Raw genomic sequence first — 17,665 nt, 5'->3', positions numbered from 1 at the left:
ATAATTGTAGCAAATCAATAAAGAGTAAAAAGATTTGTTTAATGAAGAATTATTCTTTCATTTATTTGCTTTTATCAAGTGTAGATAGTACAGCCCCCCCCTTTTTTTTTACTTGCTTAATATTTACATTTTAGTATTTGCAAAAGAAAATGTCCAATTTTTATTTTTTTTGCGGAGAGAAAAATAAAAAAAAAAGGAAAAAGGTTGTGGAGTAAATAAAAAATTGTTTATTTTTTAGCCATGTAAAAATTGATTTGTCCTCGCGTTGTACATGCGTGTTAATTATAAAAAAATACGTAATGAGGAGTAATAAGATTAAACTTAAGTTTCTTTTATTACGGATCTATCAGCTCTTGTTTCTGAGTTGAATCCTTCTTTCAACACATCTACTTTATGCTTCACTTTATCTATTCCCCATGCAACCTTTCTAAGTACTCCATGTTTACTAATCTTTACATCTTTCTTTTGATCAAACATATCTGCTTCAATTTCATAATCATCCATATCAGACTCTGCTGTCTCTTCTCCATATTCAGAAGATAGACTTGATGCTCTTCTATTCCTTGTTGTGGAATCCATTCTTTCTTTTTCCGATTGGACAGCATTTTGAAGATCGTAATCAAAGTTTGTATCTTCCTCAGCATCTGGTTCTTCACCTCTTTCAGCCTTCTTCTTACTTTGTTCTTTAATCCAACGTTGGGCTTTGAACTTTAAGGCCTCATTATAGAATGGATCAGCTCCTACCATATCCCTGATATAGGATCTTAAATGGGTATGGACAGGCGAAAATCCAGGTGAAATCTTCATACGAATTGTTACTTGTCCATAATCACCTTCCTCAGACCATGCATCTTCATTCCGATTCGATTCTTTAGAACTTTCACTAACATAATCGTACAGTCCAACCTTAATATCCTGCCATTCATGATCGACCATATCTTTTAACCAGAATCGACCTGTACACTTATGGCTCGTGACAGTACCTTGGGTAACATGAACATAGAGGGCAGTACGATAACGCATCATTAAAGGGAAATAATAATGTTGGTTGCACCAACCATAAGTCTCTGTCATCCTTCCTCCATTCTCTTGTTTTGAAATGTTTTTAGGTTTAAGACGTTTTTTGATAATTGGATTAACATTAAGTGAAAGGGTAACTTTGGTAGAATTAGCATGGTCTTGACTGAGAGGAGACTTGAAACTATTTAAGGTTAAACGTTCAACAATGAGTGTACCAACATCTAATAAATAAATCACGTTATTTTAATCCATAGGGTGTACAGAGTGAGTGAGTGAGTGAGTGTGAAAAAAATAAATAAATAGAAAACTTACCACATCCTTGTAATTCATGAGGTAAGGTCAACTTGACAGGCTTATATTTGATTGTTAATAAAACTTTACCAAAGCCAATACCATTAGCAAGAGGGATCCATTGTTGAATTTGCTTAAATTTAGCATTTTCTTGTCCACGGAATACATCTTTTAAATGTATCACTTTAGTTCCTAGGACAGCATCACGTTCGAGATCAAAAGCTGTCTTGACTGAAATTCGGAAACTGCAATTATCAAAATCTTTAATAAAGTTTTCAGAAACAGCATTCCAATGCTATGTGTGTGTGTGTGTTTTTTTTACATATAATTAATATTAATATATGTATATATTGATGGTAAAAATAATATCAATATTTTAACTTACAGGACTAGGATTTCTTAACTTTGTACGAGTTTGATAGACCTTATTGTCATTAATGTAAAGAACGGCATAAGGGCTAACAACCTTATCTGGACTATAAGGATGTTTAAATTCTTCATTTGTAGGTAAAACTTCAGGATCACCAATTTCTAAATCAACAGCTTGATGGATTAAAATAGAAAGAATACCATTTGTATGTGTAGGGTCAACAGGAATATCCAAGATAGCCTTATCTCTCTTTTCTTCCTCCTTTTGTGCTTCCTCCGACTTTTTCTTTTGTTTCATTGATTTACTTGTAAAAATTTCCATGTTAGGTGTAGGATACTTTGGATGAAAACTTAATTTCATGTTCAGTTTAATCTTTGAGTTGTTTTCATTTTTACCATCAATAGGGGTCCAACTATAAATAAATAAATTTAGCAAACATACAAATATATGTATGTATTTTATTTGCTTCAATTCATTTACCCGTCAAAAATGACACATTCGTCTTGACACCAACTTTTAACATTCCCTAATTTATCTATTTCCCCTTGAACGATATCCTTTACGGACATTGAAACTGAACCCCACATGTCATCAAATTTGACTTTATCTGCATCCCAAACTTTAATATCCACTTTTGTTTCAGATATAATGTCATCTAATAAACACAAGATGAATATTTGTTTATATTTTTCTTTTTAAAGATAATAAATCGTATACCTTTATAAACGAGAACATAAAGATCCTCATTCCATCGAGGATTTTCATCATTAGTTAATACACGTGTACTAGAGACAGTCTTCTTAGGTTGATTACTTAAAGATAAAGTTGCATAAGAATCCTCCATGTCTATACTAATATATGAGTGATACTGATATATATATATATATATATATATACATGTATGTATGTATGTATATAAATCATAAAACTGTATATACCCTGAAAGTTTGCAGTTTTATCTCTAGTAGCTTCTCTAATTAACACTTTAACAACACCAATTGCAAATGTATCTTGTGTAAAAGCACCCAGCAAGGCTTGAATATCTACTGTCATACTTTTTGGATCCACCATATCAGCGCAACCAAGCTTAATACCTTCGTTCACAAGTGTTTTAATAGCAGGTAGCTATATAACATATACAGATTATAGAGTAAGTTATATATATCATCATATTATTGAATGTGATCCCTTTGACTACTTACATTCATAATGTTTAGGTGTTTAGATAAAGGCATGACACCCGTTTCAACTTTTGGTACACTTGTAAAGGCAATCGTAGCTTTAGATATGAAGGGAATCTCAGGCGATGTTAAAAGTTTGAATCGAATTTTTCCTGATATTGCTGTCAATTCTGCTTTGACTTCTAAAGGCGCTTTCACGGCTGTTTGGAAGCAAATCGTTAATCCTGGCGGAGTTGAATTTGGACCACGATGAGTGACCAATGACGCTACTGGATGAGCATGGAAACTAAATGCAGCTTCACCAAACTAGAATATATACAAAAAAAAAAAAAAAAAAAAATTATATGTATATAATTCAATTTCGAGAACAAATTTGTTTACTTTACAATACTTTCTTCAGGTTGACCAGGTAAAGGAGGAAAGACTCGAATTCTATAAATTTATATTTTTTTAAAAAAAAAAAAAAAAAAAAACTTATGACGTTAACATGATGAATTTTGATAATAAAAATTATATATTTTGATTTACACTTGAATACGAGGAGCTTGTACACCAATATCAAGATCATAAACCTTTACTGACTTCTATAAACAAATAAAAGAAAAAATGTTAACTTATTTCTTAAAATTCATGAGAAAAAAAAAACTTCTTACAATAAAACTAGGAGCAACACTTTGCAAAGTATCTTCGAGAAGATCTTCAATATCTGCAAATATTTGAGGATCTATACTACGCCATATTTTTTCTAGCATATAATTGAGCCATTCAACTGATTCTCCTTCTGATGTATACAACTACATCATTAAAAATAATACATTAGAATTTTTTTTTCAAGCTATTCTTCCTTTGCACATAACATAACTTACTGTTCTCATATTTTCCTCTTTTTCTATTTGCCATTCAACAGCATCAGAGCTTTCTTTTCCTAAATTCCAATAAGCCCAACCGCATGTAATAATAGATAGAACACCAATGGTGATACTAAATCGCCATTTTCCTAAAAGATAGGAAACGAGACAACTGATAAAAATATATTTTAATGCTTTTAATTGTAAGTTCCAGACGAGATCATTCGGGGATATTGGCTCCAATGGTGTTGTATTATTAAGCTTTGTGCCTGGTTGACGTTGTTTATCCATGCTAGGATCGGCTGTATTAAATATGTCATTGAATCCAGATAGAGCTGAATCGAATGTTTGATTAAAAGGTGAAGGATTCGTTGAAACACGATGATTTTCCGGACGTGTAGTGATTGTTTCTTGCTCACCAGATGTAGGATATTGATTGATAGGTTTTTGATCCATAGGCTGTTGAGCAATAGACTGCTGATTCACTTGTGGCTGATCGATAGGCTGTTGAGCAGTAGGATGTTCTACATCATAATGTCGATCATTAAACTGTTCTAAATTGAATTGTTGAGAATTCTTTTGCTGAAGGTTAGACTGCTGAAGATTAGGAGCCTGTTGATCCCCTAAACGCTCTTGTTGAGAAGTATAAGCGTTTAATTCAGAATCATTTTGTAGCCTGTTAGGATCTTCATTTTTAGTGTGGACATGACCAGAAGCATCCAATGTATTTCCAGGTCTTTTCTTCATTTCATCTTTCATTTCTTCGTCTTTCTCATTTTTATTTGCATTTCTCTTTTCTTTTATATGCTCCATCTCTTGTTTATTCTCTTCTTGTTTTCCTCTTTCTTTTTTTGGATCTTGACCCATCTCCATTTTCGTTTGATCCTCCGAGTTATATTTTACAAAAGATGACATTGTAAAATTTTACTATATGATTAAAAAAAAAAAAAAAAGTAAAAAAAAAAAGTAAAAAAAAAGAATTTTGCATAAATTTTCGGATTTTAGATTTATTTCAAATAAGTGTTTGACATTACATTTTTTAGACGTCAGCCTTTATTTATGAATAAATCATGAAAAAAGAAAAAAAAAATTGCGGAGAAAACTATTAAGTCTATTTAGTGAAATGTATTTATTTCTATTTTCGCTAGACTATACACTATATACACTCCTTTTTAATGTAATCATTAGACATGACATCTTGACCAAAAGCATTATTCTTATTGTAAAATTACAAATATCTTTTAGTTTTACCCTTTCTTTATTTCTGAAAGAATATTACATATCTTGACTTTGTATTGATAAGCAAATAAGATGATAATAAAATATACCTTAGAAAAAATAGTGTCGTTCGATTTTATTGAAAATAAATATAAAAAAAAAGACATGCTTAACGTCTATTATATATCAAATAACAGTAATAATATTATAGTTAATAATTGTTCTATGATACTTTAATATCACAGATGCTTATTATGAATAAGATTTTTTTATCCAGGGTCTAATGACATAATTCATGTTTTATGAAGTGCAGTTCTATTATTACGATCATCATGAATAAGCTTATATATGAGATATTAGAAAAAAATTTCCAAGTAGTGTGACTCTATTATAAATTCGATTTAATAATCATAAAGAAAAAAAAATTTTTTTTTTGTCCAAAATGACAAGAGAACAAAGCAGAAAAACTAAACTCTTCGGAGTGGCTCTTGTTGCTTTTCTCGAATATTTATATATATATATAAAAAAAAGAAGAATTGGCTAGTCTATTATAATTTATTTCTATTAAACATATATTCTATAAATTTTGTATTTCTAACGATAATCGTTTATTGCATATAATATGTTTGTAATTAATGTGCTTTTTATTTTTTTTTTATTTTTCTTTTTACCAAGTGAAATTTTCTAAATTTGGCATATTTCCATGTCAATAAATTTTTTTATTAGGGTGGGGTCTGTTGAGTTTAAATATTGACAGGAACAGAAAAGGCCAAGCTTACATATGATTGGATAATAAATAAGCGTTCAGATTTGACCTTTTCGGATTACTTTCCTTGTTTAGATTATTTGGCCTCGGATAAGGAAGTATTTAATTTGATAAGTAAAGACCTAGAAAGGAAATGGTTCCACCATGTAAATTAGGTTGGAAAATAATAAGATTTCTGCACAGACATATATAAATACTTTATATTTAGCCTTTTCTTTCCTTCTCTCTCTCTCTTTTTTTTTCATTAGAGTTCTTAGATCCTATATATTTATATATAATATTTTTTTTTGTATTGATATGTTACGCACTATTTTTTTTAAGCCACTTAAATCAAATCAAGCTTTTAAGTTGATTTATAAACAAAGAGCTACCTTAGCAACTAGTTCACGTCAAATACGTGGCGCACAACCATCTTTAATTGAAACTGATCAATATGATCCTAGCTTTGCAAGTAAGGTTTTTTTATTATTATTATTTTATTTATTATGAAGCAATTATACTTTTACGTACTCATTGCATTCTCTCTTTTTTTTTTCTTTTAGAAAAAGTATATACAGTTCGTCCTGTCACTTTCTGGATGGATAAAATTCTTGAAAAGGAAAACAAAAGACCACTCAATATTCCATCTAACCAATATCAGCATCAAATTATAAATAAAACAATGATGGATAGTTATATGGAAGAATACCTACCCTTTAAATCCTCACCTGCTTTATTAGATGAGTATATTACCACAGGTGGTAAAATTAGAATAGGAAAAATTCTTGAAGATTTAGACGCACTAGCAGGTGCTATTTCTTACAAACACATTGATACCTTTAATCCCCGTGCTCCTCCATTAACCGTTGTTACAGCAAGTGTAGATCGTATGGAACTACTTATGCCAAATACAGTTGAAGATCTTAAGCTTTCAGGTCATGTTGCTTATGTTGGTAAAAGTAGCATGGAAGGTAAATGATAATTTTAGAAAATAACAAGGCGCACGCACGCATATGTATGTATGTATGTGTGTGTGTGTGTGTGTATCTATGAATTCTAAGATGGCTAAATTTTATATTTTATACAGTGTTTGTTAAAGTTGAAACTATTCCTAAATATGACTCTAATATGGTAGAATCATCACCATTTCCTCCTCAAAATTTTCTTGCTGAACCGACACCGAATACAGTTTTATTTGGACGCTTTACGATGGTTGCGATAGACTCTACAACAGGAAAATCTGTTCATATCAATCCTTTAATTGCACATAACGAAAGAGAAATGAGAATCTTTGAATATGCACAAGAGTGTAAATCACGAAAGAAGCTCATAGGTGAATCAGCTCTTGATAAGGTTCCCCCCACTGATGATGAACGTTTAACACTTCATGATCTTTATATGAAAAATGCTAATCAGTTATCATCACCATCTGCTTGGATAGAAGATACAAAGTTAAAAAGTGTATTCTTAATGCAACCTCAAGATCGTAATATTCATAACAAGGTCTTTGGTGGATATTTAATGAGACGCGCTTATGAATTAGCTCATGCAACAGGATCTGTCTTTTGTAAGACACCTGTTCATCTTTTGTCATTAGATGAAATTGTTTTCAAGAAACCTGTCCCCGTCGGTTCTCTTTTGAATTTGTCTTCAAAAGTGATTTATTCGCAAGATGATTCATTTCAAGTTAGTGTTACAGCTGAAGTTACAGATATGAAGACAAATACAACAGATGTGACCAACACCTTTCATTTCTCTTTTACCACTCAACGTAAGGTGGTACCTCAAATCTTTCCTAAAACATATGCTGAGGGAATGCTTTATCTTGAAGGTAAAATAATATATATACATAATAGTTTTAAAATTGAAAATATAATTAACTTTGTTTTTTTTCCTTCCCCTGAAATATTAGGAAAAAGAAGACATGAGCATGGTCTTCAAGCAAAGAAGCAATTATTAAGTTTAATGTCTAGTTCATAATAGCCATTGTACCATATCCTTTACGGAAAAAAAAAGGAGGGAAGAAATATTAACCCCTCCACTCCCTCCCCCCTTTTTTTTATTTATTCATACATAATATTTATTTATAATCAAGAATAACTATGTACATACTACTATATTTACTAATTACTGGCTAATTTCTTAATAAATTTTTTATTCATATTTATGCAGTAGTGTCATTATATACTTTACTTAAAACTTTAGTAGTATAGTGAAGTAATAGTGTCGATAGACACTGTTGTTATCTAATTGTGAGAAATAAAAATAAAGATAAAGATAAGGTAGAAAGTTAAATAAAAGTAGTGTAACAAGGGATTATTACAGATATTGGGAAATTTTTTAAACTTTTTTCATTGCTTTAAGCTATTTGTGGATTGTTTGTTTTTTACTGAATAAACGTCTCATTATATATAAAGTTAACGTAATTTTATATCTAATACATATGCTTCTATTAGAAAAAAGATGATCTAATACATATAATAAATCATTTAGAAAAAAAGTAAAAAGAGTATTCAATATTTAAAAAGTGTATATGTGCATCTTTTGTGTTAATTATATTGGTTTATATTATTCAATATATTCATTTATAACTTTATACAATAACTACCGGGTTTAGGTATGAAAAAAAAAAAAAAGAAAAAGAGAAAACTAACTATAATTAAAAGATACTATACAATTCGTATATAATTCATCAGAATAACTATGTATATCATTTATAATGAACTAGTAACATTAGAAGCAGCGTCGCATCATTGTCGATCATATACATTATACTATTCTTATCACATTAACCATTAAACAGTGTAGCGATCTTTAACAAAATAAAGTAAAATGCTGAAATTCAATCAAGTCGAATCATAGCTATACCTTAGGAGTTAAAATTCAGGTTGAATACGATTAACGAAGAAAAAAAATTTTTTTTTTAAAAAAGACCAATAAGCACAAAGCATTTATATGCTGTTTTGCCCTGATCAGATCGCTATGGAAAAAAGGAAAGAAAAGAAAACCCACTTTTGAGATATAAAAGGGAAAATGTTGAAGTGTATGTATAAGTGATGATAATTAACTATCCGAAAATCGTTGTTGTATTGAAAGATTCAGGTTGAATACTGTTATTTTCTCTAGATCAAATATTTCAAATATAGACTATAGTATGGATCAAAGGGTATTTGTTAGTAGAAGAAGGAGAAGGAAAAAAAAACTATAAAGAGAGCTAAGTATTGACTTTTCTTTGTTTTTGTAATTTTATTCTCTTTCTTTCTTCACTGATCTAAGACCAGTGATGATCATTTAAGTTTATCTTCCAATTTTAAGTCTAGAGCAGATTTGATGTGTAAAATAACACAAGAGCCTTTATATTTGCATAATACTAAGGGCACTATGAAACCTTCTATGCTAAAGGCACTGTACACTGGCTGAACTACATCTTGCTACCTATGCAATATAAGAAACAATCTCCAAGTATTTGCAATAAAAATCATTCATATACTCTTCGCTGTCTTGCAGAACAGAAGAAACCTTCTTTATATGGTATTATAAGTGTAAAAAGCCACACTTATTTTCAACTAGATAATAACTTTATAAAGATATATATTGTATGTCTCTTTTTTTTTAATATACTATTTATAATTTTATATCCTTTCATATAATGCTACATTATCATTCTTTATATTTGTTACTCTATTATTATATGTCTATATAATTTTAACAAAAATTTATCAACATTTTTTACAAATACTTTGAAAAAAATAACAGTTATATGTAAACATTAATTCTCTAATCTAATCACTTAGGTACACAATTTACAAAAAAAAAAATTCTTACGTTGTTATATAAAAAGATTTTTTATTGTTATCTATATTTATTTGGGAATTATATTTTCGATATCAAAAGTTTTGTTACCAAAAAACTTATTTCTAATGATGAGCTTTTCAAGACGTCGGCAATACACATCCACATACATTGCACCTTTATAGATATTCGAAAGTCTTTGATACTCTGTTTCATCAAGATAAGCTAGCTCTGTACTTTCCTGATGAATAAAAATTAAATGTTGTTTATTACTATGAGGCATGGATAGCTTTACAAAGCAAGCATCAAATGATGTCTTCAATATATGAATGCAATCAAAGGTCGTATATGGCATATTGAGATAGACACAATTTGTGTTATTTCGCCAAGGACTGCATCTACCGATATCTGATATAAAGCGACAGTCACTTAAATACAAGTCCTTCAGGCCTTGAAGACGATATGATAGACCATAAAATACGCTTTCATTCACCCAGGAAGAGGCAATTGCGAAAGTATGAATGGACCAATTAATGCATGGGTTTTTAGGATCACATTGTAGAAGCTGTGAATGACTCCATTCAAAGTATTTGAGATTAGGACAATGTTGTAAAACTAGATCAATACAGTATCCTGTAATGAAATGGAATAGTGAGGGCTCACATATTTGAGAAAGGTTTAAATGGGGGTTACTCTCATTAAAGAATGGTGCACAGGATAAAATGAAATAGGACCAGCGATTGCCCAAAAGTTGGATCAGTTCTATTTGTTGAATATATTCATTTATTTTAGTCGTTTGCATGATAGGTAAACTCATACTTAAGACCTGTTGCATGGGGTTATGCGGATTGTTATGAATACGAATTTTAGGAAGTTTGATAGAGGTCTGGAAACCAAAGTGAACAATCCCACAGAATGATTCACTAAAGATGTGTGTGGCAGTGTCCTTGATGTTTGCCATATAGAAGTGGATATCATAGCAAGGTATTTTAGTAACAAATTTAAAGAATTGCAAGATACGAGAAGGTAAAAGCTCAACAGTCTGTTTTAAATGACTTACAGGCTGGAGTTCCATATTAATATGGTATAGATGAGGAAACTTATACATGATATAAAGTAAAGAATCATTATTATGCAGTAAAACCTTACCGACAACTTGTGTAATTTTATCAAGCGGCCGAAGAGTTGCCCAATTACTAATACTATAACTGGTATTGCAATCAGAGAGAGTGATAAAGATACCAGGGTTTGTATTACGGCGTCTTAAAATACGTCCTAGAGTACTTTGTTGCGTCTCTGTCATTACATACACTTCAGGTAAATCCATAATAATGTACAGTGATTTCAAGGTTGATGGTAGAGTGTTGAGGATAAGATCAAACTGGGCTACATGTGACTGAGTCATTTTGTGTAATTCGAGTGTTTCTAAATTTACAAATGTGTCCCCTACATTTGACAAGCAGCTACTAAAAAAATCTCTATATTTAACCTTATGAAAGGGTCCAAAGCTATCACGAAGTACGAGACTTTTGAGAGTATGTCGAGCAGCAATAGCTGTATACAAATAATATTCGTTTGCTTCGACTGTCTGCGGGTGTTCTATATATGTTAACCGAGGCCAGCATGTATGAGTACTCAATATATTCTTGATCTTTTCCCAAAATGACTTCAAATGTATATTTCCACAGTATAGTGCCTCCAAATGAGGACAAAGGAAAGCAAGATGATTTACAAAGGCATCTAACCATTCAGGTAGATCTTTATCATAGGAGTTTTCAAAAGTAGCACATCGATCTAATAAGGTTACATTTCGAACCAATAAACCTAATTTTGAATATGTTGTTGAAGACTTCAAGATTGTATTTGAAAATTTGATCGCGTCTTTTGGTGAAAATAAAAAAATATTCTGATATAGCCTCTTCTGAGCGGGTAAATACCATTTTTTGCAGACGAGTTGACATTGACTTATATCAGAATATGTTTCAATGTTCTTAAAAATACTAGATAAGAGTTCTGAAGGTAAATTTTCGTCTATCATTTTATTGATCTGTGTAAATTAAAGCAGCCTTTTTTTGTTTTTTTCTGACTCATGTAGATACATATATATACATATTTATATAATTTTGGTTTCTTTGTTTAAGTATAATGTCATTTTTATTACTAGCTTAAATAGCAAATTAAAAAAAAAGGTGCTCTTAGACATGATAAGGGGTATTATTCATATATGTATATAAAGGTACATTGTAGAAAAGGGGTTTTATTTTAGATACAATGATTTAAATATTCATATTATTAATAGACTAGGAATTTTAGTGTAATTTTTTCTTTCATGAATGATAACAACAATATTACATAATAATCTTATAGTGTAATTCTCATTGACACTTGTTTCGCTGAGAGAATGATAAAGCTATACGTTCAATATTTAGAATTACAAATTCTATTTTGATATTAAGTTTTACTGATTTTAAAAACCAAGGAAAAATAAAATAGAAGCTTAATAATACAGAATTTAGAAAACTAATAAAAATTATTTTTAATTTGCCTGTTGAAATTCTCACTAATACTGAAAGAAAACACGCGTTTCTTCAAAGTAAAATGTATTTCATGATGATTTCAGGGGCATTTTTTAGAGTACCAAAACGAAAAAAAAATCGGATGAGGATTATACAGTTTAGCAATAATAATGTTCATATTAACATATGTAGTAAATGTATATGTTTTTTTTTTAAAAAAAATCCTTTTTATAGTAGTTAGCTAAAAGTTTTATAAATCTCAATGTTTATTATAGTATCAAATTAAATAAACGATCATTTTAGCGGTATCTAAAATTCCATCTGTTTGGTACTAAAACTGTTTCAAACCACATTGTTTTCACTTCAATTTCAGACAATTTTTAAAAATAATAACATGATTCGAAAACAGTTTTGAGACCAATAAAACATTCGAAGTTAGACTATACGATCCAACAAATTAGACCAAAAAAAAAAAGGATTTATTTTAGGAAAAAAGAGAAGATTAAATTTTGAATAAAGTACAAATGCATTTTCATATAAATATTTACCTGTAAACATTTTTAAGAAAGCTCTCCAAAGTAAGAACCAACCGCATTTGTTATGATGATTTGTTGCTGATCTCTTGAAAAGATAGCAGATCAATCCTTTCCCAACCAAATTTACTCTGATATAAAGAACATACTCTTTACTGTCAAGACTGTCTCTGTTACAAATTTAATATATAATGAATAGCATTTTCGTCTTGATCAACAAAGTTCCTTAAATTTCTTGTTTAACAAGCATTGCATAAGTATTGAGCATACCAACGAAATTGTTCCTCAGGTGTTGTTTTTTTTTAGAGATGAAATCTTTGTTTCGATTTCCTTGAATCCAAGCTGCTACTTAAGTCTATCTTCTTTTTTGTTTCGCCTTGGACTGTCAGGCATACTATAATATTCAATGGTTGACAATTGTCTTGTTCGATCATTGTCATGATATGAAATAAACGCATCGATTCTTCTGGGATTTGTTGTACAAAATCTAAAATATTCATTTATTTCTTCAATTGCAAAATCTTGTAACTCAAATTTTATAAGATCTAAGAGATCTTTCTTCTTGAATCCTCCTACAGAAGTAAATTATAAATGTATATATGTTGTTCATTAATTTTTTGTCCTTTTTGAGATGGTTAGTCAATAAATTCTTGCAAGCTTTTGTTAAATTTGTTATAGTATATATTCTAAATCTTAAATAATTTACCTTCTAGTATGCAGTTTTTTTTTTTTTTTTTTTTTTTTTTTTTTTTTTTTTTTTCGAAATCAATATATATTCTAACTATCGATTTTTATAAATCATCATTTCATACTTGGGCGAGGGAATCAAGCAAAAAGCTTTGAGCTATCGTATCTTGCTGCTGATATTACTGTCGCTGTTGTTATTGAATTAAAATTTCTTAAGTTGTAAGAATATACTTGAGGAAAAGTACAATAGGATGAGAAAATCCAGTAAGAGTTGACTTTGTAAGGGGGAGTCATAGTAAGTTTGTTTCTTAAGGGACGGATTTTAGTATTTAGTAAGATTTGAAGCCTTGTTATTAGACTTGATATTGTATCATTGCTATGGAATATATCCTTAGCAATTTGTATTTGTTCGGTAGTTTGAAGCCATACGTGATTCAGTATAGGATTGTAAACTAAATTCGTGATATCCCTTATATCAAGTTCCTATTAGGTATAGTAATAACTGTTATTAGTTACATCTATATATGTACGGCATATATAAAGCAGCTGCCAATAGTATCCTCATAATTACTTTAATCACCTTTTTGAACAATAAAAGAGACTCCATTGAGACCAGCTAAATAATACTATGTTTCCAAAAGGTTTCCTAAGCCCTGATATTTTGCTTGAATTTTTTGAATAGTAATATTATTGTAGATAATCCTATAAATAATTTTATTCAAATATATATGTATAAATATTTCGTTACAGATCCAGTAATTCACTAAAAGTTGGGCCTTAATAACAATCTCACAGAGAAAAGAAAACAAACGAATTATTTTTTTCTAAAAGAATTATACATTGTTGTTATTAAACAAGAATGACGCAAAAGTCAATGATACTGTATATCTTTGATACAATCTTTCAAAATCTCTTTGTATTAATATGTTTAAAATGAAAATATGACGAGGGCAATCAGTGCTTTTTTTACTGATGCATGACCATATTGTTTATACGATTTTTAGGTAGTTTCTGATAAGCCTTGTGTGTTGTGTCGTCTTTTTTTTTCCTGCTTGAATTAACCTTTCAGCTTCCGCATAGATTATTGAATGAGATATCATAAAGAAGCGCGAGGTAAAAAGGATGAAGAGAGAGAGAGAGAGAGAAAGAAATAAAGCCGAAGAGTTAAGATAATTTAAACTAGCCCTAAGGTATACTAATATTAAGGATTTGTGACCTAATCAAGATAATGCTTTACAGTTTGTTATTATTGCAAATGAATAATTGCTAGCATAATTACAACTATCTTCGTTATTATACAGATTTGCTTGTTATTATCATTACTCCTTCCACTAGTAGGTTACTCGTTAAGCTAGGGTAATTACACAATATATATATGTCATAGTTCTTATTTAACTAATTGTTTACTAGTATTTTATATTTGTATAATGTGATTTATTGTAATTCGTATTAATAAACCTATTCTCATATTTTAATTAATTGTCAAATATAATCAAGTGGTCATTCAACCACACGAAGGAGTGAAATTCTTTGTTCTTTGATTCAGATATTTTATTTTATTGGGTCTCAAAATTATTTTCAAATCGTTTCATTATGTCTGAAATTAAAGTTTCAAACTTATGTTACGGGTGTGCCTTAAATTTTGAAACTCGACTGGTGACGCAGACATAGAAAATCAACACCATAACTAAAAGATGATCTTTTGATATTTAGAATTTCGTAACTTTTTTTTTCCTCTCTCATACTTTTTTTTTCTCTTCTATAAAACTTCAAAAAAAAAAAATGAACTTTAATAAATATGTTTTTATATCCAATTGTCATAGTAAAAGTCACTCTGAAGTATACAGATAAGAATATTTTATAAGAAGCTATTGCTGCTCGCGGTTGTCTCTTCCTCCTTTGCCCAACTGGTAAGGATATCTTTGGACAAGATTTTCTTTTCTTCCGTTTGGGAATCCTTTCAATAAAGGATCATTTTTTTTAGAAGCTGTTCTTCTAAAAAAAGAACAACTTGTCTTACCAGAATGGTGTTGTTGTGTCTTCCTTCCCTTTGGAGTTGTGTCCTCAACTCTCCTATAAAGACGTGTATAAAGAGGAGAGAAAGGGAAGGTGTGACATTTTCTTTTAATCACCTTCCCATATGGTCGCCTGTCCTTTGACAGGTATATACTCTGGTCCTTAGGGGAGGAGGAGAAGGAGGAAAAGGGATAGTTACAAATAACAACAATAATTTCCTCCTTCTTCTCCTTTGGTTAAAGGAGTAGGACCAATTCAAGGTCTTGTCGTTGTGTTGAAGAGTAAGTGGTCCAAACTAATCCGACTTGTCTGGTGTGGCTTTATTTTATTTTCTTCTTTAAAGAAAAAAAAAAAGTGAAAAAAAAGGAATACTATCGGCTTCTATATACTGGCGAGAAGAATATATCCTTTTTCAAAGGATACTCATTTAATCCCTTTTGGCAACAACAAAAAAAGTTATAATAAAATTTATTTTCTTATATATTGTTATAGAGAAAGATTGACACGCGTATTTGTGCGCCTAAGGAAAAAAAAATATTTAATTAAAAAAAAAAAAAAAAAAAAAAAAAAAAAAAAAAAAAAAAAAAAAAAAAAAAAAAAAGAGCACGTTTTTTTAATAATGTTAGATTGTATCAGTTGTGTACCAATGATTAAACTTAATTATAAAATAAAAGTTGCTCAAGGTAGCTACATTAATCTTTTGAATACTATTCATGTATTGACATGTAGTTTCTGACCCTGTGAGCAAATACTGAAGTAATAATAATAATAAGCAGCAATGTGTTAAATAACAGACTATTAATACACATTGTAACCATCTTGTAAAGAGTATGTTTATATATAAACTTACGTGTAAATTTAAATTTGTGCTTGTTTAGTGCATCCTATGATTAAAAGTCAATCATATTGTTTTCTTTTTTCCTATATTAATTTATAATGTTTTTTTTTTGTATAATTTTGAGGAACACAAAACGTAAAACCAAGATCATAAATTAACAAAAAAAATATATATACATTTTTATATTTTTTATTTTGCAACAATAATTGAAAAATATGTTGGTATTTATACATTAAGAGTAAAAGAAATAATTACAGTGCTTCCACTCTCAAATCGAACATTTTTTTTTTTTTTTTTTTTTTGAACTTGGTGTTACGTTTTTTTCGAAAATAAAATCGAGCATTTCACCAATTAAATCCGAACAAAATTTGAACTTAATTTGGAGCACTTCTCGAACTTCAATTAGAACACACTGTGAACCTAATCTAAAATCAATATATGGTAGAGAATTTCCTTTAAACATAGAGGGATTTTGCTATTTTTAGAGTGTTGAGCAATGCTGACAAGGTAAAATGAAGGGACATTATTGCATGATTCAGTTATTCTATGTGCAAGTATTTCAGATTCCATAAGTTGCTTTTCATCTATTTGGACACTCATGTTTTAGTATTTAGTTGAAACCAACTAAGATAAAAAAAATAGTGCTACCTGATTTCAAACCTCTTGCTTTGGCAACTATAATATTGGGAAGAGCCATGAAAACTACTCTTTTAAAAAATTTGGGTACTGTCAAAGACGCGAAATAACTGCTAACTGGTGTATTTTGTTCCTTTTAAAAAAGTTTTTATTTATATTGGAATATTAACTAAGGGTTTGGGGGAATATTTATTAAGGTTTATAGAAAAACGGGGAGGGAGAAGAGGTAATTACTGCTTTTACTGCTCGATATCTATAATTGGTTTAGCAATCCAACCAAGAATATCACTTACGTTTCTTTTATTTGCAGCTATTGACTGCACTTCTTCGTACACCAAATCTCGCAATTGCAAAAAGAAGACAAAGTATTAACTACAACATGAAAATCTTCCGAACAGCGAGGAAGGAAGCATTGTCTAATCTTCACCATTAGATATACCTTGGGTGCAACTAATGCCATCTTGTACACAGAACAACTAAAACCTAAATTCAAATATTCAATTCTTTTCTGGTTATAAACAATAGCCATAGCTATTTACCATACACTAACACACCGTAAATAGTACAGTTATTAGTACCGTGTTCTATTAAACGATTTAAAATGAACTGCATTTCTATCGACAACTTAAACAAATCATCTTTACTGGTACTGCTTGGGCATTTGACTTCAATCAAAAGACAGTCATATTGAATGCCATTGATTGTGATGTGGAACTTCATATCCGGTCTGAGATTAACTTCACCTTCTAAAGATGTAAAAAGTCTGCAGAAAGGGGGTAGAGTTAGTCTATTGTATGAATTTGGTAATGTCTTTGTATCCAAATTTACCCAGATCGCTGTAATTTATAGTCCATTTGAAAGGCAGCTTTTACAAAAGGGCTCAGGGCTAATTCAATGAAAAGTGACTCGTCAACAGTGGCAAGATCAAATGAATGGTTATAGTTGGAAGCTCTAAAAGAAAGTCTTATTATTTT

General features: G+C 29.9%; 5 protein-coding genes across 5 annotated transcripts; 1 reads left to right on the top strand and 4 right to left on the bottom strand.

Annotated features, from left to right (window-relative positions):
- Nucleotides 1–175: 175 nt before the first annotated feature.
- BX663DRAFT_508770 (uncharacterized protein) lies at nt 176–4,656 on the bottom strand. The gene is made up of 11 exons (XM_051527531.1): nt 3,729–4,656; nt 3,516–3,656; nt 3,391–3,446; nt 3,249–3,294; nt 2,884–3,168; nt 2,620–2,806; nt 2,399–2,527; nt 2,162–2,336; nt 1,697–2,093; nt 1,333–1,606; nt 176–1,241 (listed from the first exon to the last, which is right to left on the bottom strand). Exons 1-11 carry the CDS (start codon nt 4,623–4,625, stop codon nt 322–324), a joined length of 3,507 nt encoding a protein of 1,168 aa, XP_051382875.1. The 5' UTR covers nt 4,626–4,656; the 3' UTR covers nt 176–321.
- A 1,271-nt stretch (nt 4,657–5,927) lies between these two features.
- Nucleotides 5,928–7,839, top strand: BX663DRAFT_454110 (acyl-CoA thioester hydrolase). Its single transcript, XM_051523813.1, has 4 exons — nt 5,928–6,145; nt 6,237–6,644; nt 6,761–7,504; nt 7,586–7,839. The coding sequence occupies exons 1-4, from the start codon at nt 5,992–5,994 to the stop codon at nt 7,651–7,653; spliced, it is 1,374 nt and encodes a 457-aa protein (XP_051382874.1). The 5' UTR covers nt 5,928–5,991; the 3' UTR covers nt 7,654–7,839.
- Nucleotides 7,840–9,535: 1,696 nt separating this feature from the next.
- Nucleotides 9,536–11,503, bottom strand: BX663DRAFT_486183 (uncharacterized protein; the record flags this gene model as incomplete). The annotated part of the gene is made up of 1 exon (XM_051524663.1): nt 9,536–11,503. One exon carries the CDS (start codon nt 11,501–11,503, stop codon nt 9,536–9,538), a length of 1,968 nt encoding a protein of 655 aa, XP_051382873.1.
- A 4,336-nt stretch (nt 11,504–15,839) lies between these two features.
- On the bottom strand, nt 15,840–16,655 carry BX663DRAFT_486182 (uncharacterized protein; the record flags this gene model as incomplete). The annotated part of the gene is made up of 3 exons (XM_051524662.1): nt 15,840–15,968; nt 16,372–16,475; nt 16,517–16,655. 3 exons carry the CDS (start codon nt 16,653–16,655, stop codon nt 15,840–15,842), a joined length of 372 nt encoding a protein of 123 aa, XP_051382872.1.
- BX663DRAFT_508766 (uncharacterized protein) lies at nt 16,583–17,640 on the bottom strand (the record flags this gene model as incomplete). The annotated part of the gene is made up of 3 exons (XM_051527530.1): nt 17,520–17,640; nt 17,231–17,454; nt 16,583–17,174 (listed from the first exon to the last, which is right to left on the bottom strand). Coding segments are annotated over exons 1-3 (385 nt in total), but the record flags the coding sequence as incomplete, so codon positions are not given.
- Between the last annotated feature and the right edge of the window lie 25 nt (nt 17,641–17,665).

The sequence above is a fragment of the Cokeromyces recurvatus genome, assembly GCF_025118155.1.
Source record: "Cokeromyces recurvatus strain NRRL 2243 chromosome Unknown BX663scaffold_12, whole genome shotgun sequence".
Lineage (NCBI taxonomy): Eukaryota > Fungi > Mucoromycota > Mucoromycetes > Mucorales > Mucoraceae > Cokeromyces > Cokeromyces recurvatus.
Note: the sequence above shows the minus strand (reverse complement) of the source record. Positions and strands in the feature narration are given on the sequence as shown.